General features: G+C 50.2%; 1 protein-coding gene across 1 annotated transcript in view; it reads right to left on the bottom strand.

The window, feature by feature from the left end:
* Positions 1-950: 950 nt before the first annotated feature.
* LOC138658224 (receptor-type tyrosine-protein phosphatase alpha-like) overlaps positions 951-16,992 on the bottom strand; it is a 210,577-nt gene continuing 194,535 nt past the window's right edge. Inside the window, exons 26-31 of the mRNA XM_069745730.1 lie at positions 16,720-16,799; positions 12,949-13,083; positions 12,210-12,335; positions 11,983-12,140; positions 1,561-1,696; positions 951-1,464 (exon numbers count right to left, since the gene is read on the bottom strand). Coding sequence (XP_069601831.1) covers positions 1,390-1,464; positions 1,561-1,696; positions 11,983-12,140; positions 12,210-12,335; positions 12,949-13,083; positions 16,720-16,799 — 710 coding nt within the window. The 3' untranslated portion in view covers positions 951-1,389. The remainder of the gene's footprint in view (positions 1,465-1,560; positions 1,697-11,982; positions 12,141-12,209; positions 12,336-12,948; positions 13,084-16,719; positions 16,800-16,992) is intronic.

A 16,992-nucleotide genomic window follows, 5' to 3' on the forward strand; every position in this document is an offset into this window, starting at 1 on the left:
CATACACTGCTGATGTTGCTAAAGTGGCATAAGCAATTTCTATGAGTAGTTTAACACATTTTTTTAGACCAGTCCATACACCAGCAGAACACAGTACAAGTCTGACACGTGAACAACTGGAGAGGATGGTGCAGGAGTATCTGGAGCTCAAAATCAATGCCATCAGGGAAGGTTTGGACCCTTTTGCATTTTGGTCTTGAAAAATGGAAGAGTATCCTGAGCTAGCCTGTCACACCTTGGAGGTTTTGCCATGCCAGGCAGCCAGCATTCTCTTAGAACATGTCTTCATTGCTGCTGGTGGTGTCTCGACGGATAAGTGCATCTGTCTGTCCCCTAAAAGTAGAGACTGCCTAAAGTTCAAAATGAACAAGTGTAGGATCTCCAATGACTTTTGCACCCCAGTCACAGACTGGGCAGACTAGGCGATGTTGTAGTTTTTGGTGTGATGCATTGATCTGGCATTATTGCAGTCTGTACCATCTTTGTGGTGTCTTCTGTGTCTGCTGTTGTGACAACTGCTGATGTTACAATTTTTTGAAATGTGGAGACTCCAAGATAGGTCTCCATGTGGAGAATTGCCTGTGGTGGAAGGTGTGTCCGAGGCCTATCATCATTTTTCTGCTCTGTGGAAATTGATGCCACTTTAGTGCTGTATGACAATTATTTTTTGAAATGTGGAGACTACAGGTTGGGTCTCCATCTGGTGGGTTGCCTGTGTAGGTAGGTCTCCTAGACAGACAGGCTGCACTTACTTTCACTCAACTTCCTGTGTTACTTCCCTTACATTTTTCTAGCCATAGTACTGTATGAAACTCTAAATCAACATGGGAGAAGGGGGAAAAGGGATTTTCACAGTGCTCACCAGAGTATCACAGGACCACGGGTGCCAAGTTCAATGTGGCTGGAGTCCACTTGTAAATGCAAGCAAAAAAGGAAAAACAGCACCAGGTGATTTCCATAAAACTTCAAATTTTGTCTTATTTAATCCATTGTTTGTAAAAAGATAAAAACATACAGTACATCATAGAAGGTCAAGGGGCAAACATCCCCCGCACAACTCATGCATTTCGGACTAGTGTATGGCACATGGCTTCTACTACCAGGGGCCCCCAGTGTATGGCACACGGCTCCTAATACCAGGGCCCCCAGTGTATGGCACACGGCTCCTTATTCCATGCCTCCATCCTGTTGTGCAAACCTTGCTTCTCAGAGACCCCGCTCTTCTTGTCACAGGCAGAAATGGTGCCTGGGGGCCTGTGCCAATCATTGGATGAGCGATCACTGGCATCAGAGTCCCCAGTGATGAGAAGAGTGTCTGCTGAGCTGTCAGGTCGGCCATGTTAGCCGTTAGGGAAGAGAAATCTTCTTCCACCTTCATAGGCGACTCTGCTACTTGAAGTTTCCATAAGTCTCGAAAGAATCCAGATAAGTGCGAGCGAGCGAGAAACAGAAGGAGAACTGCGCCTGCAAAGACAGGACACAGAGTGAGATCCGTAAACAGCAGGTGACATGTCCGCCCCCATCGCAGTCAACTGTGAACCCCTCATACACAGCTCTTACCTTACTAGGGATGAACTGGCAGCGTCTCTTCCTGAGAGAGCGGACGGCCTGCGACACGTCTACCATTCCATCACTGCGGATCTGATCACACAGCACCATACCGGCACAGAACAGCCCGCAGCGGCTCGCCCCATCCCTGCAGAGACAGAGGGTCAGAATGATCTGTGCCTGACCCTACAGAGCGGAAACTGGGACCAGCAGCAGCTGACAAGTAAAGATCGCTATGTATCATCACATCCTCCATACACAAACTCCTAATCACCTCCAGAGCTGCGCTCACTATTCTGTCATTAAATCATGTCTTCTCCTCCAGTCACCTCCAGAGCAGCACTCACTATTCTGTCATGAAATCATGTCTTCTCCTCATAGATGTTGCCAGGCTGAATGTGTTTGATCATCTAAAAAAAAACCCTGGTGTGCTGGCCCCAGCTGCCAAATTATCCTCAACCAGTTCCCACAATCCATCTCTTCTGACTCAGCATTCTGGACTATAAATTTAGAAACATCCTTAGGGGTGCACACATGTGGGGGTGCACGCAAGCATCCCAGAAGCAAAGTGTCATGAAGCTAAGGGTCATGATACAGCAGTTATTCCATGGCAGTTAGTCAGGGCAGGAGTCAGGTAACCCACACTCTGCTCTCCCATCTATCCATGTGCTTTGTTCCTATCCTCCTGTGTTCCCTTGCAATCCACTTTCACCGCCCCATCCCCCCTCCATCACAACTCATATACATCAGCTCATCTCTCCTTCCCTCTACCATTACAGCTCCCATGCACTTCTCACCTTCCTGAAAAACCTCAGTCCATCTTACCCAAGCACTCTGCACAAAAAAACTTCATACAATTCCACAAACTACTTGCTTTTTATCTTCCTTCTCCTACTGATTTCAGGGGACATCTCCCCCAACCCTGGTCCACCATCCACCAACCTCAACCCCTACCCTACCTCACATCGAAACCTTAATAATCTTACTAATATTACTTGCACTCCCTCATCTCCTCCTTTTAATTGTGCCCTTTGGAATCCACGGTCTGTATGCAACAAGCTTCCTTTCCTACACAATTACTTTCTGAAAAACTCTCTGAATTTGTCAGAATCCTGAATCCAGGTTTCTGTGAGGGCCAACACTGTCTCTCCTGCTGCCATTTCCCATGGTGGCTTACAATTCTCACATTCCCCGAGACCCACAAACAGACCTGGTGGTCTAGACGGCATACTTATGTCCCCACAAAGCACTTTCCAGATCATCCCTCCAGCTCCATCACTCTTATTCCCTTCTTTTGAGGTCCACACCATCAGGCTCTTTCGTACCCTCTCCCTCAGAGAAGCGGTCATATACTGGCCCCCAGGCTCACCCATCCACTTCCTGGACCATTTCTCTGCCTGGCTGCCGCTCTTCATATCCTCAGAACTCCCAACCCTTATCCTGGGAGACTTCAACATCCCGACTAACAGCCCCACTTCCACATCTGCATCCCAGCTTCTATCACTAACCACTTCTCTAGGCCTCTCACAGCTCTCAACCTCTGAAACACACAAAGACGGTAACACCCCTGAGCTGGTCTTTGGCCGACTCTGCTCAATCTCCTACCTAGGTAACTCACCGCTTCCCCTCTCTGGCCACAACATTCTATCCTTCACACTCACAAATACTCGCCCACACCAGCACACTCCTACCTACCATACATTCAGAAATCTACACACCATTAACCCTCATATACTTTCAGAATCCATGCACTCATCATTGTCCCCAATCTCTTCTTTTTTCCTGTCCTGATCTGGCTGTACATCACTTCAATGACACTCTTAGAAGCACCCTTGACCAAGTAGCTCCCCTCACCCTCAGAACCTCCAAACACAGAGTAAAACAGCCCTGGCTAGGTGTGCTGAACGCTTATGGAGGAAATCACGCACACCAGAAGACTTCATACACTTCAGATTTATGTTAAGGACCTATAACTCTGCCCTTCACCTCGCCAAACAGACCTACTTCACCACCCTGATCTCCTCACTATCCAACAACCCCAAGAAACTTTTTGACACCTTTCACTCCCTCCTCAGGCCATAAGCACAAGCCCCTATCACAGACATTTGTGCTGATGACCTGGCCTCCCACTTTATAGAGAAAATAGACAATATCCATCAGGAAATCCGCTCCCAATCACCAAGTTCAATGACTCCCAACCCTCCCTGCATTTCCCTTGGCTCACTCCACATTCGATCCCATCACAGAAGAAGAAGTCTCCAGGCTCCTCTCCTCTTCTCGTCCGACTACATGCACCACCGACCCCATTCCCTCACACCTCTTCCAGTCTCTCTCTCCAGTCGTCACAGCTCACCTAACTACAATCTTTAATCTCTCCCTCTCCTCTGGCATTTTCCCCTCCTCCTTCAAACACTATCGTTACTCCATTACTAAAGAAACCCACGCTCGACCCATCCTGCACAAACATCTACAGACCAGTCTCCAATCTCATTTTCATCTCTAAACTCTTGGAGCGCCTGATATACTCCCGCCTCACCCGTTACCTCTCCACTCACTCCCTCCTAGACCCTTCACAGTCCGGTTTCCACCCCCTACATTCGATTGAAGCTGCACTCATCAAAGTGACCAACGACCTTCTGAAAGCAAAATGTAACGGTGACCACTCTCTGCTCATTCTTCTCGACCTTTCTGCAGCTTTCGACACTGTTGACCACCCTCTCCTACTCTCTAGGCTCCAGTCACTTGGCATTAAGGTCACTGCTCTCTCCTGGTTCTCCTCCTATCTTTCTGACCGCTCCTTCAGTGTTCTGTTCTCTGGCTCCACTTCATCTCCTCTTCCTCTCACTGTCGGGGTACCTCAGGGCTCAGTCCTTGGCCCCTTCTCTTCTCCCTCTACACGGCCCCAATTGGACAGACCATCAGCAGATTTGGCTTTCAGTACCATCTTTACGCTGATGACACACAACTATACACGTCATCCCCTGACCTTACTCCCGCTGTACTACAGAACGCCACTGACTGTCTGTCCGCAGTCTCCAACATCATGTCTGCTCTCTATCTGAAACTCAACCTCTCCAAAACTGAACTTCTTCTGCTCCCGCCATCTACTAACCTCCCTAAATCTGACATTTCCCTCTCCGTGGGTGGCACCATAATAACACCCCGGCAGCAGGTGCGCTGTCTGGGTGTTATGTCTGACTCCGATCTCTCCTTCACCTCCCATATACAATCTCTTGCCCACTCGTGCCGCTTACACCTAAAGAACATCTCTAGAATCCGCCCTTTTCTCACCATAGGAACAACAAAAACCCTCACTGTCGCCCTGATCCACTCCCGCCTGGACTACTGTAACGCTCTTTTAATTGGCCTCCCCCTTACTCGACTTTCCCCTCTCCAGTCTATCCTTAATGCAGCAGCCAGGGTCGTCCATCTGGCTAATCGTTACTCGGACACGTCCGCTCTTCGCCAGTCGTTACACTGGCTGCCCATTCATTACAGGATACAATTCAAAGTAATTGTTCTCACCCACAAAGCTCTCCACAGTGTGGCCCCCTTATTTCTCCCTCATTTCTGTCTATCGGCCTAACCGACTGCTGTGCTCTGCAAATGACTTTCGACTAACCTCAGCACTAATCCGTACCTCCCACTCCCGACTCCAAGACTTCTCCCGCGCTGCGCCAATCCTCTGGAATGCTCTACCCCAAGATATTAGGACCATCCACAATTTGCATAGTAATAGGCGCTCCCTCAAAACACATTTGTTCAGAGCGGCCTATCATGTTCCCTAATCAAAGTCATGTTATGTTTGTGTGTGTAGCCCATTCACTATCTCCATCTATCCCCCACCCCCTGAAGATGGCCGGACCCTCATTGTAAATACATCATTGTAAATACACACCTGTGCTTTGTATCTCCCCACCTCATTGTAGAGTGTAAGCTCTCACGAGCAGGGGCGGCTTATTGTGCTTTAATTATTGTATTGTTAACGTTGTTACTTATGACTGTTGTGTTTGAAACTGTTAAACTGTAAAGCGCTGTGGAATATGTTGGCGCTATATAAATAAAGATTATTATTATTATTATTCTCCTCCAATCACCTCCAGAGCTGCACGCACTATTATGTCATTAAATCAGGTCTTCTCCTCCAGGCACATCCAGAGCTGCACTCACTATTCTGCTGTTACATCACGGCTTATCCTTCAGTCACTTCCAGAGCTGTGGTCACTATTCTGCACTTTCATACGTCAATTGAGTTCAACCTTTGCACTAACTTTTTGATCCAGAGGAAATTAAAAACCCCATGAGGCAAGGGGGCCATACTGCATGTGCAGCCTATGTGGTTGCACAGGGGCCCGGAGGAGAAAATGGCAGCGGAGCGGAGCTGCAAGGATCCGCCCTGCTTCCTGGCTACGCTTCCTGTGTTACACAGTAGCGCTGCTGGATGACGTCATTATTCAGTGCACGTCTTTGTCAGACAGAAAGCTGCCGGCGACGATTATGCTTCATAGAGGTGAGTGGGTAGGTGTGTGTACATGTGTGTGCTTTTGTGTGTAGGTGTGAGTGTGTGCGTAGGTGTGTGTTTATGTTGATATATGTGTGTCTGTAGGTTTAGGGGTGTGTAGGTGTAGGTGTGTGTGTGCAGAATACTGTAGGTGTGTGTAGGTGTAGGTGTGTGTAAGTGGATGTGTGTCTCGGAGAACAATCAGAGTGGTGCTGTTTGTGGTGGAGAGGGAAATGATGGGGATGGTGGGGGAGAAGGCAATGATGGGGGTGGTGGGGAGAAGGCAATGATGGGGGTGGTGGGGAGAAGGCAATGATGGGGGTGGTGGGGAGAAGGCAATGATGGAGTGGGAGAACAATGCTTTCTTCTATTACTTCCTTGTCTCTTAGCCTTACATTATTTTCTTGTCTCTTCTCTCTTGTACTATTTTCTAGTCTCATAGAATCCTAGAATAGTAGAGTTGGAAGGGACATCCAGGGTCATCGGGACCTTCAATGTCATCGTGTCCAACCCCCTGCTCAATGCAGGACTCACTAAACCATCTCAGACAGATGTCTGTCCAGTCTCTGTTTGAAGACTTTTATTGAAGGAGAACTCACTATCCCTATTATTTTCCCTCTTGTATTATTTCCAAGACTCTTCCCTTTTGTATTATTTCCTCATCTCCTCCTTCTTGTATTATATCCTCATTTCCTCCCTGTTGTATTATTTTCTTCTCTCCTCCCTTTTGTATTATTTCCTCGTCTCCTCCCTGTTGCATTATTTCTCATGTCGCCCCTCTTGCATTACTTCCTTGTCTCTTCATTCCTACATTAATTTCTTGTCTCTTCTTGTACTATTTCCTTGTCTACTCCCTAATCTCCTCCCTCTTGTATTATTTCCTCGTCACTTTCCTTACATATATTATTTCCTCGTCACTTTCCTTACATATATTATTTCCTTGTCACTTTCCTTACATATATTATTTCCTCGTCACTTTCCTTACATGTATTATTTCCTCGTCACTTTCCTTACATGTATTATTTCCTCGTCACTTTCCTTACATGTATTATTTCCTCATCACTTTCCTTACATATATTATGTCCTCATCACTATATATATATATATATATATATATATTTTATTTCCTCAACACTTTCCTTATATATATTATTTCCTCGTCACTTTCCTCTTGTATTATTTCCTCATCTCCTCCCTCTTGTAGGATGGGTTTTAGGGATGATTTTACATATAAATAATCCCCTACCTCTCACCTTTTTTGTATGGTCATTCCTGACCACACTATATACCTGTAATATACCAGCCCAGTCATAACTCTCACCCGGTCTCATCTGCTATCTCTCGCCCGGTCTCGTCTCTGTTATCTCTCGCCCGGACTTGTCTCTTATCGGTCGTCCGGTCTTGTCTCTGTTATCGGACGTCCGGTCTTGTCTCTGTTATCCGTTGTCCGATCTTGTCTCTGCTATCGGTCGTCCGGTCTTGTCTCTGCTATCGGACGTCTGGTCTTGTCTCTGCTATCGGACGTCCGGTCTTGTCTCTGTTATCGGTCGTCCTGTCTTGTCTCTGTTATCGGACGTCCGGTCTTGTCTCTGCTATCGGACGTCCGGTCTTGTCTCTGTTATCGGTCGTCCGGTCTTGTCTCTGTTATCGGACGTCCGGTCTTGTCTCTGCTATCGGTCGTCCGGTCTTGTCTCTGCTATCGGACGTCCGGTCTTGTCTCTGCTATCGGACGTCCGGTCTTGTCTCTGCTATCGGACGTCCGGTCTTGTCTCTGCTATCGGTCGTCCGGTCTCGTCTATGTTATCGGTCGTCGGGTCTTGTCTCTGTTATCGGTCGTCCGGTCTTGTCTCTGTTATCGGTCGTCCGGTGTTGTCTCTGCTATCGGACGTCCTGTCTTGTCTCTGTTATCGGTCGTCCGGTCTCGTCTCTGCTATCGGTCGTCCGGTCTTGTCTCTGCTATCGGTCGTCCGGTCTTGTCTCTGCTATCGGACGTCCAATCTCGTCTCTGTTATCTCTCATCAGGTCTTGTCTGTGTTATCGGTCATCCGGTCTTGTCTCTGTTATCGGTCGTCCGGTCTCGTCTCTGCTATCGGTCGTCCGGTCTCGTCTCTGCTATCGGACGTCCGGTCTCGTCTCTGCTATCGGACGTCCGGTCTCGTCTCTGCTATCTCTCATCCGGTCTTGTCTCTGTTATCGGTCGTCCGGTCTCGTCTCTGTTATCGGTCGTCCGGTCTTTTCTCTGTTATCGGTCGTCCGGTCTTGTCTCTGTTATCGGACGTCCGGTCTCGTCTCTGCTATCGGACGTCCGGTCTCGTCTCTGCTATCGGTCGTCCGGTCTCGTCTCTGTTATCGGACGTCCGGTCTCGTCTCTGCTATCGGTCGTCTGGTCTTGTCTCTGTTATCGGTCGTCCGGTCTTGTCTCTGTTATCGGTCGTCCGGTCTTGTCTCTTATCAGTCGTCCGGTCTTGTCTCTGTTATCGGTCATCCGCCCGCATCTCTGTTATCTGTCATCAGGTTGTATCGCCTTCCCTCTCAGTTTCAGGTCACTATCTTCCCTCTTGTACAGGAATGAATTCCACCTTCCCCCAATTCCTGGATTAAACGCTCCTCCAAACATCTCACCGTTCTTTCCCGAACAGAGCAGCCCCCTCCCCATTGAGGAGCAGCCCATCCCTACCGTGGAGCCTGAAGCCAACAGACAAGTCGGCTCAGTTCTCCAAAAACCCCAAACATTCTTTCCTGCACCAATTCCTGAGCGATTCAACCCCCTCCCTAATCTCCCGCTGCCTCTCTGGTGTGGCGCGTGGTACAGGCAGTGTATTCTACCTTCGAGGTCCTTCCTTTAAGCTTACAGACTAATTTCCTGAAATCATTTTTATGGACCTTCCACATACCACTAACTTTGTCATTGTTGCCGATGTTCACCATGAGTCCACACCGGCACCTCCCTGTAATTTGCCCACTCGATCCTCAATGTACTGAACTTGAGGTTGGCGATCTGGTCCATCTGTGCCCCTAATAATGGAGCCCCGGACTCCTACACCTGCCTGGCCTGCTCTGATGTCCAATTTCCCTCCTTACTGGAGCAGACACTCCCCTGACATCCAGAGGACACCACCAGTGCTGCCCTGTACCGACACCACCATCATCTCCCAGATAAGGACGAGCCTCCCTGACGCGCTCATGTGGTCGCCCAGGCAGCGGGCCTCGCTGTCTTGCATCTTCGCCCACATAGTATCAAGAAATAGGGCAGCGACTCACCATTTCTTTGAGAACTATTGCACAGACTTATTCCCTGTCTCGGGTGTTAGCAAGCAGATTCCAAAGAAATTCCAATAATGTAATATATAAAATCCAGGATAAAAAAGCAACGGTCTTTATTTCAGATTTACCAGTTAAGTTTCATCATGCAAAACATCCAGATAAAATGACTAGTGATGAGCGAATATACTCGTTACTCGAGATTTCTCGAGCATGCTCAGGGGTCCTCAGAGTATTTTTTAGTGCTCAGAGTTTTAGTTTTTCTTGCCGCAGCTGAATGATTTACATCTGTTCGCCAGCATAAGTACATGTGAGGATTCCCTAGTAACCAGGCAACCCCCACATGTACTTATGCTGCTAACAGATGTAGATCATTCAGCTGCGGCAAGAAAAACAATCTCCGAGCACTAAAAAATACTCGGAGGACCCCCGAGCGTTCTCGAGAAATCTCGAGTAAAACGAGTATATTCGATCATTAGTAAAAATGACAAGTGCAATAGTTTACATGTCTTGGGGGCTTCAAACACTTGTCGTTTTATCTGGAGGTTTTGCATTTTTTGCATGATGGATTTAACTAGTAAATCGGAAATAAAAAAAAGTTTTTTAATCCTTATGCTGGACTTAATATTCCATGATTGGAAATTGTTTGGAATCTGCTACCTCCACCCCAGCGAACACCCCCTCGATGAGAGGCAAACTCTTTTACAGCTGTTCATTTACATCCAGTACCTGAAACTTCTAAAGTACAATGTGCCCACATCTCGCAAGCTATAAGCCTCACACCGCTGCTTAAGGATTACATACACGTGACAAGATGTACAAAATAGACAGCGATGTCAGTAATGGAGATTACACAACAAAGAACTAGAACAAGTAACTATAGACAGTGAATCAGTGCACGTCACTCCCAACCAAACTCCCTGATTCCGAGGTCACTGAATAACAAAACCACACTGGGCGCAAACCACACTGGGCGCAAACCACCAAACGGGGCGCAAACCACCACACTGGGCGCAAACCACCACACTGGGCGCAAACCACCACACTGGGCGCAAACCACCACACGGGGCGCAAACCACCACAAAGGGCGCAAACCACCACACGGGGCGCAAACCACCACACGGGGCGCAAACCACCACAAAGGGCGCAAACCACCACACTGGGCGCAAACCACCACACTGGGTGCAAACCACCACACGGGGCGCAAACCACCACATGGGGCGCATACCACCACAAGGGGCGCAAACCACCACAAGGGGCGCAAACCACCACACTGGGCGCAAACCACCACACGGGGCGCAAACCACCACACGGGGCGCAAACCACCACACGGGGCACAAACCACCACACTGGGCGCAAACCACCACACTGGGCACAAACCACCACACTGGGCGCAAACCACCACACTGGGCGCAAACCACCACACTGGGTGCAAACCACCACACGGGGCGCAAACCACCACACGGGGCGCAAACCACCACACGGGGAGCGAGCCACCACACGGGGCGCAAACCACCACACGTGGCACAAACCACCACACAGGGCGCAAACCACCACACTGGGCGCAAACCACCACACGGGGCGCAAACCACCACACGGGGCGCAAACCACCACACGGGGCGCAAACCACCACAAAGGGCGCAAACCACCACACTGGGCGCAAACCACCACACTGGGTGCAAACCACCACACGGGGCGCAAACCACCACATGGGGCGCATACCACCACAAGGGGCGCAAACCACCACAAGGGGCGCAAACCACCACACTGGGCGCAAACCACCACACGGGGCGCAAACCACCACACGGGGCGCAAACCACCACACGGGGCGCAAACCACCACACGGGGAGCGAGCCACCACACGGGGCGCAAACCACCACACGTGGCACAAACCACCACACAGGGCGCAAACCACCACACTGGGCGCAAACCACCACACGGGGCGCAAACCACCACACGGGGCGCAAACCACCACACTGGGCACAAACCACCACACGGGGCGCAAACCACCACAAAGGGCGCAAACCACCACACTGGGCGCAAACCACCACACAGGGCGCAAACCACCACACGGGGCGCAAAACACCACACTGGGCGCAAACCACCTCACGGGGCGCAAACCACGACACGGGGCGCAAACCACCACACTGGGCACAAACCACCACACGGGGCGCAAACCACCACATGGGGCGCAAACCACCACACGGGGCGCAAACCACCACACAGGGCGCAAACCACCACACGGGGCGCAAAACACCACACTGGGCGCAAACCACCTCACGGGGCGCAAACCACGACACGGGGCCCAAACCACCACACGGGGTGCAAACCACCACACGGGGCACAAACCACTCGCTGCTCGCTCACTCATAACAGATGAGTTACATACAGTTGCTTTTCCTTAGCTGCAACTCACTGAAATGTCTGCAGCTTTAAGATGCTGCTAATTATAGTTATTAATTAGTTACCCCTACCTGTAATTACTTAGCTCTTCAGCAGACCTGCAGCCGATCCCTCTAGTAACCCTGCTACACCACATTTTATACTCCAGTCACCTCCAGAGCTGCATCCAATATTCTGCTCGTCTCCGTGATCTTTGTTGGGTGCAGTCATCACACTGACTGTTGTCACTTGTGGTATCTAGATACACGACCCCAGGGACGGGCACTTACCCACAGGTTACCAGGATGTGGCTGCCCTCAATCTGCTGCTGACATTTTTCCACTTCCCCGATCATGGTGATGATGGCGGTTGGATTCTGAGGAAGGTCCTCGTCCAGGGGCCATGAGTCCAGCTGCCACATAGTCACGTCCAGTCTGGAGTCTGACGACTAGAAGGTAATGAGCCCCGTGATTAGTCACATGACCCTCCCACCATGCTGCCCCCCGTCTACACTCACCTCGCTCTCCCGACTCACACTCAGTGACCTCCGCCTGTAGCCGTCTCCTGACCGCTTTACAGATGCCGTGACCGTAAAGTCACCGAAACGGCAAAAACCTTCATCCGGCCAAAAGCGCATACCGATCTGGAAATGAAAAGTCATTATAGTGTATGAGTGCAGACAACTAAACACAGCAGCAAACATCTCTGTCTGTTACAATGTGTCAGTGGAAAAGAAATGTATCAGCCTGGAATCCACAGAGGATTATCTAAAAGTAACACAACTGTACCAAACCTACAGCTGTGAGAAATACTGCAAGCATCTTAGTCTCAGGATATACCGTCCTATTCACCGATAGCAGAGATCATGAAAATGGTGAAGAAACTACAACAAGAAGGTGCCAGCTCATCAATACGGGCAAAGCCCAGTCTAAAAGTGCCCAACACGTCGTGAATTTGGGCTCCTCTTCTCAGTGGCGTCCACCTCCGCGTGCTGCGCCAGAAATGCTTCTCCGCCAGCAGCCATGATGAAGTGTCCACGCGGGTGTAGCCACGCCCCATCCTGCTCAGGCTCTTCCCCATCCTGCAACATTTTGTGCAACTTTCCAGTGGGAACATTTTTGGCAACTTTTCAAAGCTTTAACGTCACTTTTTGGGAAAAGCTGCAGAATTATTCTAAGGCCATGATGAAGCTTTATTTTCACTATTTACTGATGCATCGGGGTAGGACTAATCGTGCCCGGTGACATGGTACTAACCTGCTGCAGGTCCACCGCTCGGTGCATCATCACCACTGACGTACACTTGTAGTCCCACACCAGGGACCAAAAATCCACCAGAGTGTCCTTCATGGGAAGCTGCGTGACGATCATCACATCATCTAGAGAGTTAGACTGAAAGGGGAGAAAAAAAACCTAAAGATATGAACTGGGACTATTTCTACTTATTGATTTACTGCAGCGTATTCAATCATTATAGTTCTGTCTTTGGTTTTCTTTTGAAAAAGAAAGGAGAGGCTGAGAGACCTGACATGGTGGAGGACCATGAGCTGGGACCCCAAATGTTGAGAGCTGACATGGGGGAGGACTACGAGCCGGGACCCCAAACGCTGAAAGAGCTGACATGGCGGATAACCATGAGCCAGGACCCCAAATGCTGAAAGAGCTGACATGGCGGATAACCATGAGCCAGGACCCCAAATACTGAGAGAGCTGACATAGGGGAGGACTATGAGCCAGGACCCCAAATGCTGAGAGAGCTGACATGGTGGTGTACCATGGGCCAGGGCCCAAATGCTGAGTGAGCTGACATGGTGGAGGACCATGAGCCAGGACCCCAAATGGTGAGAGAGCTGACATGGTGGAGGACCACAAGCCAGGACCCCAAATGCTCAGTGAACCGACATGGTGGCGTACCATGGGCCAGGACCCCAAATGCTGAGAGAGCTGACGTGGTGGAGAACTATGAGCAAGGACCCCAAATACAAAGAGAGCTGACATGGTGGAGGACTATGAGCCAGGACCCCAAATGCTGAGAGAGCTGACATGGTGGAGGACTATGAGCAAGGACCCCAAATACTGAGTGAGCTGACATGGTGGAGGACCATGAGCCAGGACCCCAAATACTGAGAGAGCTGACATGGTGGAGGACTATGAGCCAGGACCCCAAATGCTGAGAGAGCTGACATGGTGGAGGACCATGAGCCAGGACCCCAAATACTGAGTGAGCTGACATGGTGGAGGACCACAAGCCAGGACCCCAAATGCTGAGTGAGCTGACATGGTGGTGTACCATGGGCCAGGTCCCCAAATGCTGAGAGAGCCGATATGGTGGAGGACTACGAGCCAGGACCCCAAATGCTGAGAGAGCTGACACGGTGGAGGACCATGAGCCAGGACCCCAAATGCTGAGAGCTGACATGGTGGAGGACCATGAGCCAGGACCCCAAATGCTGAGAGAGTTGACATGGTGGAGGACCATGAGCCAGGACCCCAAATACTGAGTGAGCTGACATGGTGGAGGACCACAAGCCAGGACCCCAAATGCTGAGTGAGCTGACATGGTGGTGTACCATGGGCCAGGACCCCAAATGCTGAGAGAGCTGACATGGTGGAGGACCATGAGCAAGGACCCCAAATGGTGAGAGAGCTGACATGGTGGAGGACCACAAGCCAGGACCCCAAATGCTGAGAGAGCTGACATGGTGGAGGACCACAAGCCAGGACCCCAAATGCTGAGTGAGCCGACATGGTGGCTTACCATGGGCCAGGACCCCAAATGCTGAGAGAGCTGATGTGGTGGAGAACTATGAGCAAGGACCCCAAATGCAAAGAGAGCTGACATGGTGGAGGACTATGAGCCAGGACCCCAAATGCTGAGAGAGCGGATATGGTACAGAACCATGAACCAGGACCCCAAATGCTGAGAGAGCTGACATGGTGGAGGACCATGAGCCAGGACCCCAAATGCTGAGAGAGCTGACATGGTGGAGGACCATGAGCCAGGACCCCAAATGCTCAGAGAGCAGACATGGTGGAGGATCATGAGCCAGGACCCCAAATGCTGAGAGAGCTGACATGGTGGAGGTCCAGGAGTCAGAACCCCAAATGCTGAGAGAGCTGACATGGTGGAGGACTATGAGCCAGGACCCCAAATGCTGAGAGAGCTGACATGGTGGAGGACTATGAGCAAGGACCCCAAATACTGAGTGAGCTGACATGGTGGAGGACCATGAGCCAGGACCCCAAATACTGAGAGAGCTGACATGGTGGAGGACTATGAGCCAGGACCCCAAATGCTGAGAGAGCTGACATGGTGGAGGACCATGAGCCAGGACCCCAAATACTGAGTGAGCTGACATGGTGGAGGACCACAAGCCAGGACCCCAAATGCTGAGTGAGCTGACATGGTGGTGTACCATGGGCCAGGTCCCCAAATGCTGAGAGAGCCGATATGGTGGAGGACTACGAGCCAGGACCCCAAATGCTGAGAGAGCTGACACGGTGGAGGACCATGAGCCAGGACCCCAAATGCTGAGAGCTGACATGGTGGAGGACCATGAGCCAGGACCCCAAATGCTGAGAGAGTTGACATGGTGGAGGACCATGAGCCAGGACCCCAAATACTGAGTGAGCTGACATGGTGGAGGACCACAAGCCAGGACCCCAAATGCTGAGTGAGCTGACATGGTGGTGTACCATGGGCCAGGACCCCAAATGCTGAGAGAGCTGACATGGTGGAGGACCATGAGCAAGGACCCCAAATGGTGAGAGAGCTGACATGGTGGAGGACCACAAGCCAGGACCCCAAATGCTGAGAGAGCTGACATGGTGGAGGACCACAAGCCAGGACCCCAAATGCTGAGTGAGCCGACATGGTGGCTTACCATGGGCCAGGACCCCAAATGCTGAGAGAGCTGACGTGGTGGAGAACTATGAGCAAGGACCCCAAATGCAAAGAGAGCTGACATGGTGGAGGACTATGAGCCAGGACCCCAAATGCTGAGAGAGCGGATATGGTACAGAACCATGAACCAGGACCCCAAATGCTGAGAGAGCTGACATGGTGGAGGACCATGAGCCAGGACCCCAAATGCTGAGAGAGCTGACATGGTGGAGGACCATGAGCCAGGACCCCAAATGCTCAGAGAGCAGACATGGTGGAGGATCATGAGCCAGGACCCCAAATGCTGAGAGAGCTGACATGGTGGAGGTCCAGGAGTCAGAACCCCAAATGCTGAGAGAGCTGACATGGTGGAGGACCATGAGCCAGGACCCCAAATGCTGAGGGAGCTGATATGGTGGAGGTCCAGGAGCCGGAACCCTAAATGCTGAGTGAGGGACCAAGAGTTGGGCCCTAAAAAGCTAAGCATTTGGTCATGAAGTTTTATGAGGCAGGAGGACCAGAAGTTGGGACACACTGGCCCCGCTTCGTCATTGTCTTGGGCTTGGCGCTTGTCTTTTGTAGTTTTGTGCATTTTTTTTTTTTATGTGCGCTAGTGTGTTTTTGTTTTCTGCATTGGAGGCAGAGTGTAGAGATCTCAGATGTTTTCAGCAGATTCATCAATTGCGACTTTTTAAAAAGTCTCAAAATTTAAACAATGTCACCCCAGTCCTCCCTGGTGTATTTCTGAGCACACTAGTCATTTAGAGCATTTTGTGTGATTTTGGGTGGCAAAAGAAGCTCATGGTGTGAAAAAGAATATTTTTTAATTGCTGCCAAATTCATGAAACCAATGCGCAATTTTCAATGAATTTGGCAGCAAAAATGGAAATGAATATCACAATCTAAAGAGAAGGAAAGTAACGAAAAGATGCAACCGATGAATCGGCCCACTGTGTTCTGGAGGAGCTCAGTGCTTCCTGTAGGACTCGATAACCAGTGGTGTCTGGCCCACCATTCACTGCACCGGTCGGAGAGACTGGGACCCAGAAGTCCTGAAGGTCCATGGACATCGTAGCCTGAGGCCCCTAAATATTAGAACTGAAGAGTCCATACAGGGGTCCATATTCTAGAAGTATTCTCCTTACATTCACAAACACAGCATTGATGTAGCCGGGGGCGCCATGTTGTGCCAATACCGAAAACAGGATGGGTCGAAAGTGATCACCTGAGGAGAGAAGAGGAGAAACATCAGTAAGAGTCCATGACACTCACCTCACGCCCAGACTCATCCACACTGACGAGGTCATAAAACCAAAAAAAACACCACAAGAAAAAAATACCTCCCCAGAAAGAAGGTCCCTTTACCAATCTGTGGATCTGGTGATCTCCTTTATGTGATGATGGACACTAAAATCCAA

This window comes from Ranitomeya imitator, chromosome 1, assembly GCF_032444005.1.
Source record: "Ranitomeya imitator isolate aRanImi1 chromosome 1, aRanImi1.pri, whole genome shotgun sequence".
Taxonomy (NCBI): domain Eukaryota; kingdom Metazoa; phylum Chordata; class Amphibia; order Anura; family Dendrobatidae; genus Ranitomeya; species Ranitomeya imitator.